We start from the raw sequence: 18,193 nt of genomic DNA, 5'->3' as shown, positions 1-18,193 counted from the left end.
TAATCACTAGAGGAATAGCATGTGTATATGGAAGTTTGTTGTTTTTTTTTTTTAGACTAAATACTGAGGAAAATATTTATTTCCTATCTTACTTTTCCTTCCATCTGTAGGTGTGACAGATCCATCGTCAATAAATCAAAGCAGACCGCACTAGATATTGCTAAATTTTGGGGTTATAAGCATATAGCTAACTTACTAGCTAATGCGAAAGGTGGAAAGAAGCCTTGGTTTCTAACCAGTGATGTGGAAGAATGTGAAAATTATTTTAGCAGGACACTACTAGACCGGAAAAGTGAAAAAAGAACTAATTCTGACTGGCTACTAGCTAAAGAAAGCCATCCAACCACAGTTTATATTCTTTTCTCAGATTTAAAACCCTTGGTTACTCTAGGTGGCAATAAAGAAAGTTCTCAACAGCCTGAAGTCAAACTTTGTCAACTGAACTACACAGACATAAAAGATTATTTGGCTCACCCTGAGAAAATCACCTTGATATTCCTTGGAGTAGAACTTGAAATAAGAAAAGAGTTATTTAATTATGCTGGGGAAGTCCGAAGAGGTGAAGAAGATGGGTTGGTTGCCTGGTTTGCTCTAGATATAGATCCTGTTGCTGCCGAAGAATTTAAGCAAAGACATGAAAATTGTTATTTTCTTCATCCTCCAATGCCAGCTCTTCTGCAGTTGAAAGAAAAAGAAGCAGGTAAGTATGGAACACCATTTACTTGCACTGGTAATAATCTGCTAAGTGGAGGTGGGTTGGAGTTGTATGTATCTGCATATTTGTGAAGACATACTTTTTTCTAGTAAACAATTAGAAACTTCCTGAAGTTCTCACACCAGAGGACTACTCTCCTGGGAAATTACAGCAGATTTAATCAGCCAAGATTAGTTTCCCCAGAATTAACATTTGTGCTTTCTGGTTTCATTTGATTCTTCAGTGAATACTTAATAAGCACATGCTGTCTACCAAGTTTCATGGCTAAGACCTGATCACTGTGTTTTCTCTGTCTTTGAGTATATTAGTTCATGTGCTCTGGTAAGAAAGTAGAGGCTTAATTCAAAATCCTATTTAAATGTAACCTGATCTGTGTTTTTTAAAAAAAGAAACAAAACCATAAAACAATTAAGTATTGAAGTGAGGAATTTTGTAAAGAAGAGTTTAGAGACAATTGAGTTCTGATAAGAGGTTGTGTGCCTTAGATTGATAAAGTACAGAGAAATCAAGAATTCAAAATGTTCTAGTGGTAGAAACAACTATAAAAAGAGAGAGATGATAGTGACCTGGACCTGAAGTGGGTCATAATACCAGAGATGGAGAAAAGTGGTTACATTCAAGATATAGTTTGGAGATAAAATTGGTGAAAACTATTTCTTGATAAAAATAATAGAGCATTATGGGCCCCTCCCTGGTGGCGCAGCGGGTTAAAGCACAGCACCAAGAAGCTAAAGCCACTTCAGCATGAGTTCAATCCCCCCTGCCCCGGAGGTGATTCACATGGTGCTGCAGACCTTTCCTGACTCCCACTGCTCCCCTCAGCAGTGTACTGCGTCGACCTGCCTGTTCTGCTCCCCTCTTTGTCTCTGGTGAATCCTCTCACCACCCCTGCACCTCTAGCCTGTACCCCAGTTCTGTATGAACATATAAATAAATCTTAAAATAATAATAGAGCATTATGGGTAAAGCCAGAAAAGCAAAATAAACGTGAAAGTAACTAAAAATTTGGTTTGGGACATGTAAATTTTAGAGAAGGGTATTAAAACCTGGAACACAGAGGGGAGGTGTGAACTAGAAATACCATTTAGGAGTCATCAACACAAAGTTGGCATTTAAATTCTAACTAACTGAAATTACTGAGATGGTTGAGAACAAGGAAGGAAGAGAGCTTCAGAATTATACCTAAATCCCAAATTTAGAGGTCATTTAGAGCGGAAAAGCCAGCAAAAGTGACATTGACAGTATTGCCGAAAGTAGGAGGAAATCAGAATATCCTCGTGGAAACCAGGAGAACAGCCTTCTTGGAACTCATGGTAAAATAATTTGAGAATTTAAATAAGATGACAAAGTTGTTTTGTAGGGATCTTGGTTTTAGCAATATGAAGTTGTTGATAAACTTCAAAAGGGTATTAGTGGATGAAAGAACAAAACTATATAGATTATGGTAGATGGGATAGTTGGGAGGTTAGAAAATGGTCACTTACCAGCATCTCTTTCTCTTAGGTAACATAGTAGAACCTGCTTAATACTTATTCCTATCTAGAGAAAACACTGTACTTCTTAAAGACAACATATTTTCCTAGAGATGTATATATAATTTTAAGATCAAAAGGAACTCTTGTATTTGTTTCTAGTAAGGAACTCAATCCCACTTACTGTGTAGCTTATACCATCACATAACTATTCTGCACCTTAGTTTCCTCCTTCAGAATCAAGGTAATAGTACCAACTTTTTAGGGTCACTCTAAACACTAAAAATATACAAACATATTTGCATGATGCTTGGAACATAATAAACACTCAGTATTAATTTTCCTTATTGTAATGATGCTTAAATACTACAGATACTTCCATGTGAATTGCATATTATAAGGTAAGGTTGTAAGTAAATAATATTACCCATGATTCATTATAATTTAGGTTTATATTTATTTATGGATAGATTATTAGTTTCATTTTTCCTAATTTTAAAGTAATATTGTTGGCAGCAGCTTTCCTGCCCACCTGTGACCTCGCAGGTGTGTGTCTTTGCCAGCCTTCTTCCTTTGCAAAGCAGCAGCGGCAGCTCTCCGCCCAGGTCTGCCCACCTGTGAGAGTGAAGTTCACTCTTTTATAAACCTGTCCCTTTCGGGGGCAGCTCTTTCTGCCCATTTGTGTCTGTGCAAGTGTCCTTAACTCTTCTCTCCCTTTTTATAATAAACGTGCTCTTTTTGATATTAAATAAATAAAATATTATCATTTGTGATTCTTTTATTTCAAAAATTCTTAGAACAAATGGAATATTTAAGGGAGAGCCAGTTTTCAGGCATTGAAATGTAACATTTCTAGTCTCATTGTCTCAATTTTAGTAATTCTGGTAAGGCCATATTAATTTCTTTCTTTAAGTACCAGGTTAAAGAGTATATAACCAGAATTATATATTCTAGTGTACATTCTAAATATTCTAAATCTGTATGTTCTATAAGTCGAGGATTTCTAATAGTAAGAATTTTTTAATAAGCAAAGTTAATTAGAAATGCAATATTTTTCATATTTTTCTGCTTTCTAGTTGTAAACAGGATATGTTCTACACTGACATAGATCAATAGTGACTTAGTTACCAGGGAAAGCAGAAATGGGTTCCTACACTTTTCTATTGATATTTTCTTTACAATTCAAATCTAAATAAGGAGCTGCCTTTATAATGTACTTTTATAAAAGTGACTCATAAAATTACTATTTGTAAAGTCATTATACTATACACCTGAATGCATATCTGAAATTTAAAAATCACCTGTAATACAACCCTGAGTTAATACATTGTATATAATGGATGTTAGTACATTTGTCTTATATAATAGTCCTATTTTATTAGGTCAAATTGCCGTTTAATCTGTCATCTTTAAAATGAGATCTTTTATTTTAAAAGAAATATAAACATAAAAATAGAAACACTAAAAAACCCCGATCACATTACTTTTAAGAAATTCAGTATCTTAGTTTTGATGAAGGAATATTTTACTTATATAATAATCTGTCATTTGTCATAGAATTAAAATGTGTTATTCTCTTAAAGGGGTTGTAGCTCAAGCAAGATCTGTTCTTGCCTGGCATAGCCGATATAAATTCTGTCCGACCTGTGGAAGTACAACTAAAATCGAAGAGGGTGGCTATAAAAGAGTATGCATAAAAGAAGACTGCCCTAGCCTCCATGGTGTTCATAATACATCATATCCAAGAGTTGGTAAGCCATTTATTTTACAGTGATCCCACAGCCACCTGGAATCTTCGAAAATAACACATTCTGGAAAGATAAGACCTTGAGTTGCTGAGGGATTTACCTATTTGTTAAAAGCATGTATAATTTAGCCACTAAGACCATAAGTATTAAGGTATTCCTTTCATAACATCTAGGTAAAGGGCATTTGTATGTAGTTAGTCATTTCTTAATTCTGGGTAAAACAATATAAAGTTGATGTGCTTAATACAAAATTTCAAAACCCCATCAATCCTGCTTCTGTTAGGGCAAAGACAAAAATAAATAAATAAAATAGTCCCCACAATTCAGTGCCTATTTCAGCCATGAGCAAGGCAAGACAGCCTGAGATAGCTTCTCATTACCACTGTTGTCTGCCTGTGTCTTCACTCTTAATTGCTGCTTTGAGTGTGCTGTGAGTTTGGAAATCTGATAACTGAGCTCTTTAAAACTGTGTGAAAAAAGAATAGATAGATTCAGCAACACCTGAGTAGGTCTCCTGAGAATAAAGTAATGGCCTAGTGACATCTGTTTTTGCTGCTCAGTGCCTTTTACTTTTGATTTCTGGTGCTCAGTCATGATCTAGTGAGAATTTGCTGGATTAGTCTTCTGGTTAGAAGAACTGTTACTTATTTTAACTTTTCTTACTAGCTTAAGCCTAATCATACAGCCACATTAGCTTTTAAAAACATTTGATTGAGGTTTGGGATGGAAGGAAGAGGTATACTCACAATATTTACTATGGTAAAATTTGATTTTTTTCCCATGTAGTTTAACTGCATGAGTTTATCTACTCAAAATTTTTACTTAATTAAAGTATAATTAACATACTATTTAATTTCAGGTGTACAACATAATGTCTTAATTTTATAGTACTCAAGCTTTTTCTAATTAAATAACAACATGCTTAGCATATTAAAACTCCTAATATTATTTTAGGGGACAAAAATGGCTTCCTTTAGATTATTGGTTATATTTTATGCAGTTTCTGTGAAACTCTCCATAATCAACTATATCATGATAGAAAGAATCTTATACCTAAATATTAGTCTTATTCTTACAGAAGATGCATCCTTAATAGCCTACTAGACAGTGACTTTACATAATAAGTATTTTTTTTCCTGTTGTTCATGCATATGGCTTTATTTTTAACAGATCCAGTAGTAATCATGCAAGTTATTCATCCAGATGGTACCAAATGCCTGTTAGGCCGCCAGAAAAGATTTCCCCCGGGCATGTTTACTTGCCTTGCTGGATTTATTGAACCTGGTAAGCCCTTTCCTAATAATTTTTATAATAATTTTAATTTAACTTATAATTCACAAGTATACAAATTTAATTTCCAAAACCAAACAAAAATCAGAAATTTAAGTAATTTTGGAGAAATAATGTCATTCTGTTATAAAACTGGACTATTTTAAAATATTTTGTAAATTTTTAATTATAATTTTTGTTTTAATATTGGAAAAATTTTATTAAAACTTTATCATTTATTCTTTTACATATTGATCTTTACCAGAGTATCTGCTTGATTTGTCTCGCTTCTTCTGTACTAAGCTCAACTGTTTCCTTTTGAATGAGGTTTTTTCTGATTGTCACAAATACTTTTAAACCCATGAGCCTTCCAGCTCAGTCCTTGTCATCCTGCCAGGTTTTTTCCTACAGTACTCATCACCACCTAGTAGGGCATTGGTATATGTATATCTTTCTCTACCTATTTACATATTATTTTTTCTGCTTATGACAAAAAGTTCCATAAGGGTAGGGAAGTTACTTATCAATATTATATCCAAAGCCATTAAAATGTTGTCTCATAGGAGGTAGGATTCAGTATACTTATGTTGAGTAGATAAATGAATATATGTTTAATGTTTAATCTCAACTTCCAACATTAGTCTACATCAACAGGTAATATGAGTAGTAAACTTGTAGTGTTACCCCTGATCCAAAGGCTGTTCATATGGTAAATTGTATGATTCTCATATAACCTCATAAAGTAAATATTGTTATAGCAGCCCTACAGATGGGACACTGATCTTGGGCTGAATAAGTTGCCCAAGATCAAACAGGAATTAAGTGATAGTACAAGAATTCAAACCTGGGCAGTTTGGCCTAAGTCCATACTCAGCTACTATGCTGCCTCTAGCAGCTCTAAGTCATTGCCTTTTAAACTTTTTAACTGCTGTGCTGCATTCCATTTTGAATATTATCAAGTTCATTAATCAATGCTATTGCTGGAGAATCCGATTTTTTCAGAGTTCCTGTTATTACAAACAATACTGCAATAAATGTTTGTATACTGCTCTACTGCACATTTACAAGAGATATCCGGGGTATTTATTTGAGTGTAGAATTGCTAGTTTGTTGTATATAAACATCTTAATTTTTTCTAGATATTGTCAAGTTGCACTCCGAAAATACACCTGCCAACTTGTACTACCTCTTGTTCTGTGATTCCATATCTTCACCAAGTTAGGATTTTCCGACTTTTTAATGTACTGTTTGATGGCTATAAATGTGTCTTTGTAGTTGTCATGCTCATCGCCCTAGTGATTATGCATCTTTTCCAAATGTGCATTTGACATCCAATTTTCTTTTTCTCTGAATTTTACATGCTTATATTTTGGGCCTATTTTTGTCTTGGTTGTTTATCCTTTCTTATACGCCAGTACTTAGTGATGATCTTGCTGATATTTTGTGTCTGTGACCTGTCTTTCCACTCTATCGTTAATGAACTTCAGTTGTTAATTTTAATATAGGAAATATGTCAGTCTGTTTCAAATAGAAAGCTATATTTAAATAGCAAAATATTTCTAAACTTTCAGATAAACTTAAAAACTTTTTTTCTAATTTTCATTCTGCCAAATAAGAAATACAAAGTATGTTTAAAAGTATCACTGCTTTATTAAAGCTGAATCAAAGTTATCTAGAGGAAAATAATTATTTAGAAAGAAAAATAATGTGCTTTTAAAGTTTTAAAAGTAAAACTTGTTTTAAAACTTTTGGTGTATGTTTTTTCTTAAAACCATATGATTTTCATTACTGTATGATTTTTAGTACTGTAATTAACATTAGAAGGAAAGAGTTTTACATTTTTAGTGAGGAAGAGACAAGCTGTTTATAAAAATCATATAATGATGATTTTTAACTATTGAGTGCTAGTAAAGTTTTTCCTAGTGTTTAGCCAATAGTAGGTACTGTATAGTTGTAGATGGTATAACTTAAAATGTTAGCATAACTAACAAACTTGGACCTTTAAGAAATGAAAGTGTTTTAGTATTTTGATTCTGTCTGTGGTTTTATACTAAAAAAAAAAAAAAAAATGTTTTCTTGAATTCCAATCTAGTGATAGGCTTCTACTTTCTGATCCTTTGAATTAGGTTTCTGTCCAAAGTGATTTCCAAATGTTTGAACCATTCAGAACACAAAATGTCCAGGGCATGTTCATCAACTACTTGTTCTTTTGCTCCATTTGATTAGGGGAGACAATAGAAGATGCTGTTCGGAGAGAAGTAGAGGAGGAAAGTGGAGTCAAAGTTGGCCATGTTCAGTATGTCTCTTGTCAACCATGGCCAATGCCCTCCTCCTTAATGATTGGTTGCTTAGCTGTGGCAGTGTCTACAGAAATTAAAGTTGACAAGAATGAAATAGAGGATGCCCGCTGGTTCACTAGAGAACAGGTAAAGTTCAATTTAATTTCCTTCTTCTATTGATTGTTCTCTGGCTGTATCAGTTTGAGCATGCAGCAAGGATACATGTTTTCAGCAAGTTGAATGAATGGCTGTGGCCTCTCATCATGCATGGGTTGCAGTGAAATTGATATGTACCATGTTAACTCAGGTGATCCTGTGCCACTTTCTAATTGTAAATGCCATTCCTTCAGATAGACCTTTTCATGGGCCTAACCTAAATAAATACATACTGTATCTCAGATGAGAAACAGGAATGTTATATTTAGATATTTTATACTTATTTTACTTACTTCAGCGTTAGCATTAAAACAAGTAGCTACCAAAAAATATCAGGGAAGAAAAATGAAAATTTTTGAATGTTTTGTTCATTTTTAAATGTCCTTAATTACAAGAATAACAAAATTCACAAGAACTTTTAAAATAACATCCCTGAGTAAAATACCAAAAGATAGATTACTTGTGTGTGTTTGCATGACCTGGAATATTTACATAGAAACAAAATGGAGACATCACCCTAGTGAAGACCTAAATATACTTCACTTTACATAGAGAAAATTATGTTATACATAGAAAATTGGATTTTTTTTTTCAGAATGTTATAAAACGGAATCTGTTGTAAATGTTGCGTTCACTTTGTAAATAAGTGTGGATCATATAATTTTTTTTCATGACTTTATTTTCATAAGGGAATATGCCTTTCTGAAATAATTTTTAAATTGAATCACTAGTCCATTGAAACAGCTAAAACTTTCTATACTAAATTTTGTATATTCTATTCTTGTTTTCATTATTAAGTCATCACATTTTAGTTGAATTGTATGAGCACAGAAACAGTCTTCAGGTATGACAGTGTTGAAATTCTAATGCATTTTATTTATGGTATGTTTTAGGTTGTGGATGTTCTGACCAAAGGGAAGCAGCAGGCTTTCTTTGTGCCACCAAGCCGAGCTATTGCACATCAGTTAATCAAACACTGGATTGGAATGAACCCCAATCTCTAAATCAAATAACTGGGCTGAATATTAATTGATTTTTAATACCATTTATTTCTCAAGTGAAATTAAAATGTCTTGCGCTCGTTAGTGTGTCTCAACACAAAATATATTGGACATTTGAAATATTTTCAAAGTATAATTTTAACTTAACCACTGAATTCATATTTTTATTAATTACATTACTGCTTCACATTTTATTAAATCTGAGTAAACCTGCTCAGAACATTTGTTTTGGTTGTATTCTACAACTTTAACTCATAAAACCATGTTTCTAATAAAAGCATCATGAGGTAGAAAAGTACATTCTAAAGTGTAAATATTACTAAATTCCAGCATCTCTTATAAGATTAGCCCAGTCACTTAAGTTCTTTTCTGAAAAATGAGACAAAATCATTTGAATGAGTTTTGAGCTTATTTTCCAGTTCTTTAATTGCCATAGACATCCTATTATTTGTAATGCCTTCTGTTCTTCCCATTGTAATCCACTTTTCTTCTGTTTCCATTGGTCTGGCAGTGATACTATAATTGTATTGCTACTACTCCATTTAAGTCAGTGTTAGAATTTTTCTCTTAACAGCTCTACTGGCGATCAGAATATCATTCCTTTATGGAAGAGAGCTTAAGTGAGAGCATTCCATTATGTCTGGGACCTCTTCCTTAAATTCAAAAACAAGATCTTATTTCAAGAAATTCTAAGAAGCCTTTAAAAAGTAAGTATTGGTAGAACACTAGAAGATTCTAGACAAAATAAATTATAGTAGCTCACAATTTTGCATTAAGCACAATCATTTTTAAGGCTGTTTAAATATTATTTTAAAAGATAGTCTCTAAATGTATAAATTTATATGATTTTAGTGTGTGTTAGGACTGGAAGAGGCCCTTCTTATATAGATAAGGAAAAGGAAACCCTAAAAGGTGAATTTCATTAAAGGCCAATCAGTTAATTAGCTAATTGGCAAAAGTTACATAATTAGAGTTCATAATTTAATACAATTAATTATAATTACAACTAAATAACTTAATTGGTGAGTGTAGGGTTCTCCTAAAAGGAATTAGAAGCTCTTACTAAGTATATGTACAATATTATAATGAATGAAAAGAAGTTGATAATTTATCAAATATTGTTAACTAAAAACTTCAGATACTAAAATTTATTTGACTTAAATAATTTTCATAGATAAAACTGTATTTTACTGATGGTTTTCTTATTGATGAATTATTTCTTATGGGTAAAAATGTATTACTACCAGGACTTAAACAGAGTTAAGACTTACACAGGATATGAAAGGACATAATAAAATTTAAGCTACTTGAGTATATAGGAAATAATGTGCCTTGATTATTATGAAATATGATGATTTTAGGTTCAGTTTTACTTCAGATGTATTTTTAATACAGATTCAAAAATTATGTCATAAAATTTCAGTTTTTCACTAAATTAGGATAGTAAAGTAGAATACAAAGTATCAACAAAATGAAGATATATTAAGTTTTGGGTAATTAATCCTGTACTCAGGGAAAATTAATATCCAAGTAAATGATTGATTTAATTAGATTTAAGTTGCCAGGTGAATAGCTACATGTAAATAGATTAGCCTATTCAGAAATGATCATTTCAAATGCCATGAATATATTCTAATAAAAATTAATATAACAATATATTAAAAGCTTTATCTATTTTCTGTTTTGTGTTTTATGTATTTATTAGCACCTTGATAAAGTTTTTTGAAATATGGAAAAAGCCAAGTTCCATTCCCTATTTAGTATTAATGATGCATAAGTAAAAAGCACAAAAAAAAAGACTTAATTTTATATTTAGATGTAAACTTTCATAGTTTGGTATCATCTGTGTGTTTGTATATATACACATACATGCAGAACTGACAAACACACATACATATGGTTATTTTTTCTTCAAATTTATAGTTCCATATCATATAATATCTGTTTTTATTACTTGACTGATTTTATCAATCTTTGTTTCTCGAATTTTCACTTGTTTAATATCCACGGAAGACTAAAAGAATTAGAATCTCACATGTTTGACTTAGTTGGTAAAGCGATTAAAGAATCCTTTCCAAGGCCAAATTAAGGTTTTGAGTGAAAATAGGAGAGAATAGAACAATAGAGACCATGAGATAGAAGGGCAAAGTATAAATTTGCTAAGGAGCCAAATAAGGTCAGTTAAATCTTACATAACAGTGAATAACAGGTCCTCAAACTGTGTTGCTAATGTGAATACACTAAGATATTAGATAAAAGTTCATTAATTATTTAGAATAAAAGTTCCACAATGCAAATTTTATTAGAGATGAGAACCAATTACTAGTTTCTGTATGTGTGACATGGGAGTAGTGGTTGCTGAGTGAAATTCATGTGAAATTTTAAGCTGCACTTAAAAGAGGTAGTTTTCTTTAATTGGAAAATATTCAGGGCAGAATAATCCAGAGTGCAAAATTAAGAATATCTGTTTGCAAATGTCAAAGATCTAGATCTCAGTGCTAACCAAAAGCACTTGCAAAGGAATTAAGAACAAAGAGCAAGTAAACTGGATTTCAGTACAGATTTGGAGGGGTATTCCATAAGGTCCAAAAGTGTGGAAGCTTTGACACCAAGGGACAGAGAGTCGGAGACATGGGGTATATTTTGAGGAGATGGGTTAATGTTGCTGAGAGTCAAGACATTCAAAGAAAGCCTCACTGGTTAAGGAGAATTAATGAGAGAGAAGACACTCATGAAAATAAATTCATTATGAAAATGATGTTTTGTTTTTGCTTTGCTTTTCTATGCTATACTCAGCCCTTTGTCTTACCAAGACATTCAAGGTTAAAATTCAAAACTGCTTCTGAAAGAGGGAATGCAGTGTATTATCAAATACAATAGATTTTCAAATAATGTGATTTATTTGACCCAATTAGAAATGCCAAAAGGAAAGTCATTCTAATAATAAAAATGTCCTGGGAAAAAATGAGTAATCAGAATTCTTTTTGTTATGTGAATTTTTTTTCAACTATAATGTGAACATTTGAATGTTACATAGGGTAACAGACACATTCCTCCTTCTATTGTCACTGAAGGATATCCACTGAAGGATATGGGTATAAATAATCCTCATTGGTAGAAATAGCACTTTTAACTCTTCCTTCAACAATTCCTGATTTTTCATTGCTAAGCAGAACATTGAACAGTGGATCCCCTTTATAAAATTCCCGTTAGAATGATGCTCTATAGAATAATAGGAACTACTATGAAATTTTGAAAACAGATGTTAAATTTACAAAGAAGCCTTTTTTTTTTTTCTATTGGAAACCCTTTTCTAACTAGAAGTCTGATAGCGACAACTGCAGCATAAAGCATGAAAATGTCTTAGCTGTCCACTCCTGAATGCATGGGAATAGAGCAAACCAACTTCTTGTCTCAGCCCTGATGGATTAAGAACATTCTTGTAACCACTTTTGAAGTAGTTTCATTTTTAGTAATGTGAAAGTTCTATCCAGAGGTAGAAATTGAAAATGGTACTCGTATCTCTTTTAGAATGGGGTAAAGTGTACAAATGATCTAGTCTGAAGTTTATTTGTGTTTGTTTTTTATCCTGCTCATTTTACTCTAGCCTGAAATTGTAGTCTATTGGAACAGTGTGATGTTTTGAACACCTCAGTAGAGCCCCTTATAAATATTTATTACTGCTTTCAGTTTCAGCAGTGAACTGAAGTCATCTCCATCAGTGGGGATAAAAACGATTTAAATGCCATTTACCCGGCAGCTTTACTGCTAAGAGTCATTTTGCTTTTTTGCTGGATTTACTTATGTTTATGAAACAAGTTTGAATATACTAGTGCCAAGCAGTTTGGAGGGTTTGGAACTGTCCAGAAAAGATGTCCTAATGATGTATGCAAATCCAGACCGCAAGGAACTGCATTGGTTCAGACCATTGTCCACTTCAGGAATGTGTATGAGCAGGTAGCCAGAAAGAATTCCATGGCCCTCTGGGAGCACTGCCTATGGCAGGAGAAAATATTCACATAGCTGTGTACACCTCGGAGTTTTCAAGACTAGTGCTGTCTATGATTTTTTTCAGAAAATGCAGTTTTGTGTAAATTACTAGATTTCTTACACTTGAGTTTTCAGCTATTTCATATATCCTCATGAATAATAAATATTTATATTTTCATGATGTATTTGTCACATAAATTGCTACATTTTGTTTTATACCATAAAAACTATATGCATTCTCCTGGTTCACTGTGTGTAACATTATTACTAATATTTTGTTTAAGCTTTATTCAAAGTCAGATTTCTGAACTTTGTAAAAGTTTTTGTCCTTTTCAGTATATCTCTAAGACCCATGGATCCCTGTATATCTAAAACCCTAAGAAAACATAACTCTAATTAGCTTATTCTCATAATACTAATAACATTTTCACAAAACTTTACATATAAAATGCTGATAATTATTAACTCAGTTTATCACGTTTTACAGTTGGTTAAGAAGGGTTAACTTTCTCAAAGTCACATTGTTAATAAACAGGAGAGCCAAAGCTTAAACCCAAATAGTCTACTCCAAATCCTTTCACTTTTCCATTTCCAGAATCCTAGCTGTAAAAACTTCTTAATAATACTGTGTTGGCAAAAGTACTTCCAATCTCAGTTTTATCTTTCAATTCCTTAAATTCAGGTCATTTTTCAGAAGGGCCTTTTACTCTTGTTACTCTACATTCCTGCAGATCCTCTCTGCTAAGATTTTTATTTATTAGATGCACTTACTTGGAATCTCCAAGCTTCACAAGCACTATATGTGTAAAATTTTCTTTTCCACAATTTTCTGACTGTATATCCCTATTCCAATAATCTTACAATTGCCCAACATTGAGCTATGCTATGGTTATCTCCATCAACTTTATTCCTTGCCAGAGTCAAACAGTCTTTAAATCCAATTCCTTCTACTCCTTCATTTATTAATATGTTAATGCTTCTTGAAACTCATGTTATATCTTTATCTCCAATACTGTTAAACAGGATAAGGGGCACCACAAAATCCCTAAACCTACATACTAAAATAGATTCTGCCACCCACTGTGTAAAGACAAAACTCTATAGTGCTTAAGACTTCAAAAGAACTTTACTACAATTAGTATGCAATAGAGGGAGAGAAGAAAAGAGAGGAGGGCAGAAGAAAGGGAAGGGGACTCGACAGGGAGGGAAAAAGGAAATGAATAATTGAAATAGTTTCCAATTAGGGCCCTCACTGCTGGCAGTAAAGCCCAGCACTAGGAGGCTGAAGCCACTTCAGCATGAGTTCATCTCCACCCCTCCAAGGGGTGACCCACATGGCACAGCAGACCTCTCCTGTCTCACCCACTGCTTCCCTCAGCAGTGTACTTCATCGATCTACCTGTCCTGCTTCCCACTCTGTCTTTGGTGAATACTCTCACCACCCCTGCACATCTGACCTGTACCTCAGTTCTGTAGGCATAAATAAATAAATCTTTAAAAAAAAAAAAAGATTGCCAATTAAGCACTCAAATTTACTAATCCCTGCATGAATAAATAGGGTTGGCCCAAAGCAGAAGAGCTGAGGCCCAAAAACTTGCTAAGTCTAAGGTATATTCTGGTGGAGACATACAAAAAGGGGCAGAGGAAACCAGCAAATATAGAAGGAAAGGAGCAAAATCAAATCAAGATAAGGGTGGCCATTGTCAGCCTCCCCTCAGTTACCTCACCAAAATGTCTCTTTCCAGTGTCTCCTTCACCTAACTCCCTTGTAATAGACCAAAGCCTTCAAGCAAGCACAGCTTCTTCATATGTGTCTGCTCCACTTGCATCCTCCATGTCTTCTTTTAGCCTTGCATGTCTTTCCTAGCTTCTCCGTGCTCTGTTCCACCCTTCCTTGGGTAGGGCACAGAAACTGGAACTTCCCTTTCTATGGCTATCACACTGTTAAAACACCACCATCCTGCTTTCTGATACTCCCCTGGCTTTTACCTCAGTTTCCTAAAGCGCTCTCCCTACTTCTAGTTTTACCTCCAATAACATTCTTCTTACTATAGTCAAGGAGATTTTATTTTAAAGAAGCAACAATGTGTATTTTTTTTCTTGAATTAAAGCCCTTCAAAAAGTAGTTCTGTTTCTTCATATTCAATTCTCATCACTACCCTTTCTTCCAATAACCTTAGAAACCATATTTAAATAAGCTGGCATTTATTTATGTTCTTTAGAAAAGAACATAAAAGACATTTATAGTCTTACAAATAGTAATAGACAAATTTTTATATCAGTAACAGCCATTAAGGATCACCTGAACAACTGACCAATATCATATACTAATAATTTAAATAGAAATATCTTTTATTTGAATATTCTAAACTACACTTTTAAACTATGTTTTCATTGGCATATTCATTGGGTGTCAAAAAATCTACAGGGTTCTATATCATTTCAACAGTGTTACTAAGGTCAACATAGGATGTGGAATTAGGACTGAAATATAAATCATCTTAATCAAAGTCTGTAACCTCTACTATACTACACATAATGTATGGCTTATATTCCTGTGTCTACAGCACAAAGATCAATGATTTACCTGATAATGGACCTCACATAAGTAATAAGCCAAACTAAACATTTGAGCTTCCAGTCTTGTTTAGGTTTCTTTCTCTCCCTCTGCACATAAACATCATAACTGAGTTTCATTCATGTTCTACCCAAGGACCTAAGCCACAAAAGCACATAGTTTATCACTGCTCACTGAAAGTACAGCAGACTTCTCTGGTGGCACCGTTAGGACACAGCCCTGCAAGCTGGCCACAGCCATTTCAGTGTGAGTTCCATCCCCGGCTCTGGAAGTGATTCCCACGGCGTGGCAGACCTTTCCTGACCTGCCAGCTGCTCCCCTCAGTAATGTACTTCATTGATCTGCCTGTTCTACTCCCCACTCTGTCTCTGGTGAAATCTCTCACCTCAGGCTTCTATCCCAGTTCTGTATGAATACATTTAAAAAAAAAAAAAAGTAGGCTGTTAGGAATGGTTAAGGACACCTGCATCCCATGTACATTGCTGCTCGATTTACAATAGGGAAGACATGGAATTGTTACAGGGTAGCCCAGAGTGGACTGGGCCGCCTGTCTGTGGGGCCGCACCCGCGCACTCACAACTCAGTTACACTGCAGGGACACACAAAACGGTCAATAGCAGGTTTATTTACAAAAGGGGAAAGGAATAGGAAACAACCTGGGAAAGAGACCAAGATACAAAGTAAATGGAATACCTTATGGCTAAGCTGACAAAACACACCAAGTCATGCGGTCCGGAGAGCTGCTTCCCCAGCAAGCCAGCCAGAGACAGAGAGTCAGAGCCAGAGCCAGAGTGAGAGAGCCAGATGCAACCACGGGCCCTATTTATCCCCCCAAAATGTCCCACAATCCATTTCTGCTAGCTCCGCCCTGAGGTCCTGCAGTTCTCTCCCTGGTACTGCTGGGAGTTGTAGTTTTTAATCACTGGAGTAGTGTGTAGGGTCCAGTAAGCTGGAGTAGCGGGTGGAGTCCATAAGACTCTGCAGAGTTCCTTTAGGACATCCTTCTTAACAGAATCAACCCAAATGTCCTAAAATAGAACTGGATTTAAAAAAAAAAAAAAAGTGGTACATATATATATAATGGAATATTACTCAGCAATCAAAAAAGATAAACATGGCTTTTGCAGCAATTGTATGGAGCTGATGGGGTCATGCTAGAAAAATACCAGATGGCTTCACTAAGCAGGACTGTAGGGATCAGGATGTGGAAAATAATGTAATAGAGTAAAAATTAAAGCAGTGGATTACTATAAACCATGGAGGTAGAAAGGGGAATGGAATAAGAACTGGGGTGGGAAAAGTGCACTTACTATGGTGATGGCACACAGGTGAATTGGTGGTGGGAAGCCCATGGGGATTACAACTGAGATGAAAAAATGCACAAAACAAAAAAATGGTGTAAAAAGATAAAAAAAGAAGAATACACTGACTAAAGGGTGGTAGTTCATTCCTGACACTGCATAAGATTAAATATACTGATCATGTTTTGAATTTGGACAGCCCAGAAAAATCCTAAGGAGAGCTAAATTGAAGAACTCAAATCTTTACTTAATTTTCTTAACTTTGAAAATACATACTTGTATTTTACCCATGTCGCCTTCAGTGCTTAGGAATTTATGAAGCCTTTACCCAGGTGAGCTGATTATATGTTATTTTTTCTTTTCCTTTTGCCATTTTCAATGAAGTATTCTCTATTTTAATCTTTGCTGTCCTAATTTAGTCACTTAACAAAAGATAATATAGCAAAGGGAAAATTATTGGAATGTTCTATATGAAGACAATTTAACAGCACATTTCTTTCCAGTTATAAAAAATCCAACAGCTGCTTGTGACTTGCTCTGTTACCAAATAGAAAGGATGGGTACATCCAAAAATAATTCTAAATAATCAGTGTGTTTAGACCTCTTTTATTTATGCTAAGAAAGACATCATGTGCACATTTGAATGGCTATCATCCATAACCTAATTTGGTTATTTGAAGTAAATTGTGCATTTGGAAAGCCAGGGAAATGCAATTGACAAGCTAAGCTTCTAAGCATAATAGAAATTCATTCTGAATTCAAGGAAGGTCAGTTTCATTTCAAAGCTGTAGTACTTGTTTTGAATCCCTGCATTCTGCTTTGTTTTCATTGCAATATTAAATATACTCATCACCAAAATGATTTTCTTATATGGTATAGTTACTAAAATTTTCTTCACTAATTTTTCTTTAGTTTTATTTATACAATTGTTTACATTTAATGTATATATCTATATGTTACATAACATTGAGGTCTGACCTCAACAAAGAAGACATTAAGGATTTTTTTTTTCTGTAACAACTATTGCAATTAATCTGAAGTTTAGACCAATTTCATTGGCAAACTATTCCTAGCAAAATAATTTATTTAAACAATCCCACATTCTACTTTGCAAGGTCATGTATTTCGGATCTCATTCTCCTTTGATATTTAAACAATAAATTCCATGATGTTAATTGTTAAAAAAATTTACAATCAAAAATTCTCCTAGCTTTAAGAATTCAGTTATTCCAGCTTACCTTCTTTATGCTTACTAAGAATTTATATAGTAGAGATTATATATTCGCCCTGGAGGTGACCCACATGGTGTGGCATATATATATATATATATCCTTCTCTCTGAATTTAAATATTAGGTATTTTATTCTGATGTCAGATTACAATAATGTCAAATAAGTATCGTAAAATCTTGTATTTGGAAAGTAAATTGAAAATAATTTTCTATTGTCTTTTTATATAGTCCCTCAGTTACTTGCAATTCACTGTTAAAAATGTTAAATTAGGGCCCTCCCTGCTGGCGCTGCGGATTAAAGCACTGCACTGAGAAGCTAAAGCCACTTCCGCATGAGATCAATTCCCGCCTGCCCGGGAGGACCACATGGCATGGCAGAACTCTCCTGACCCGCCCGCTGCTCCCCACAGCAGTGTACTTCGTTGATCTGCCCGTTCTGCTCCCCACTCTGTC

At 34.0% G+C, this 18,193-nt stretch overlaps 1 protein-coding gene across 1 annotated transcript in view; it reads left to right on the top strand.

Annotated features, from left to right (window-relative positions):
* Positions 1–10,319, top strand: part of NUDT12 (nudix (nucleoside diphosphate linked moiety X)-type motif 12) — a 13,767-nt gene extending 3,448 nt beyond the window's left edge. The window contains exons 3-7 of the mRNA XM_012721966.1: positions 111–700; positions 3,771–3,938; positions 5,106–5,219; positions 7,431–7,630; positions 8,533–10,319. Of these exons, the coding sequence (XP_012577420.1) occupies positions 111–700; positions 3,771–3,938; positions 5,106–5,219; positions 7,431–7,630; positions 8,533–8,643 (1,183 nt within the window). The 3' untranslated portion in view covers positions 8,644–10,319. The remainder of the gene's footprint in view (positions 1–110; positions 701–3,770; positions 3,939–5,105; positions 5,220–7,430; positions 7,631–8,532) is intronic.
* Positions 10,320–18,193: the final 7,874 nt, after the last annotated feature.

This window comes from Condylura cristata, unplaced genomic scaffold, assembly GCF_000260355.1.
Source record: "Condylura cristata isolate star-nosed mole 26May11 unplaced genomic scaffold, ConCri1.0 scaffold00007, whole genome shotgun sequence".
Lineage (NCBI taxonomy): Eukaryota > Metazoa > Chordata > Mammalia > Eulipotyphla > Talpidae > Condylura > Condylura cristata.
The sequence above is the reverse complement of the archived record's forward strand: the minus strand, read 5'-3'. Positions and strand labels throughout refer to the sequence as shown.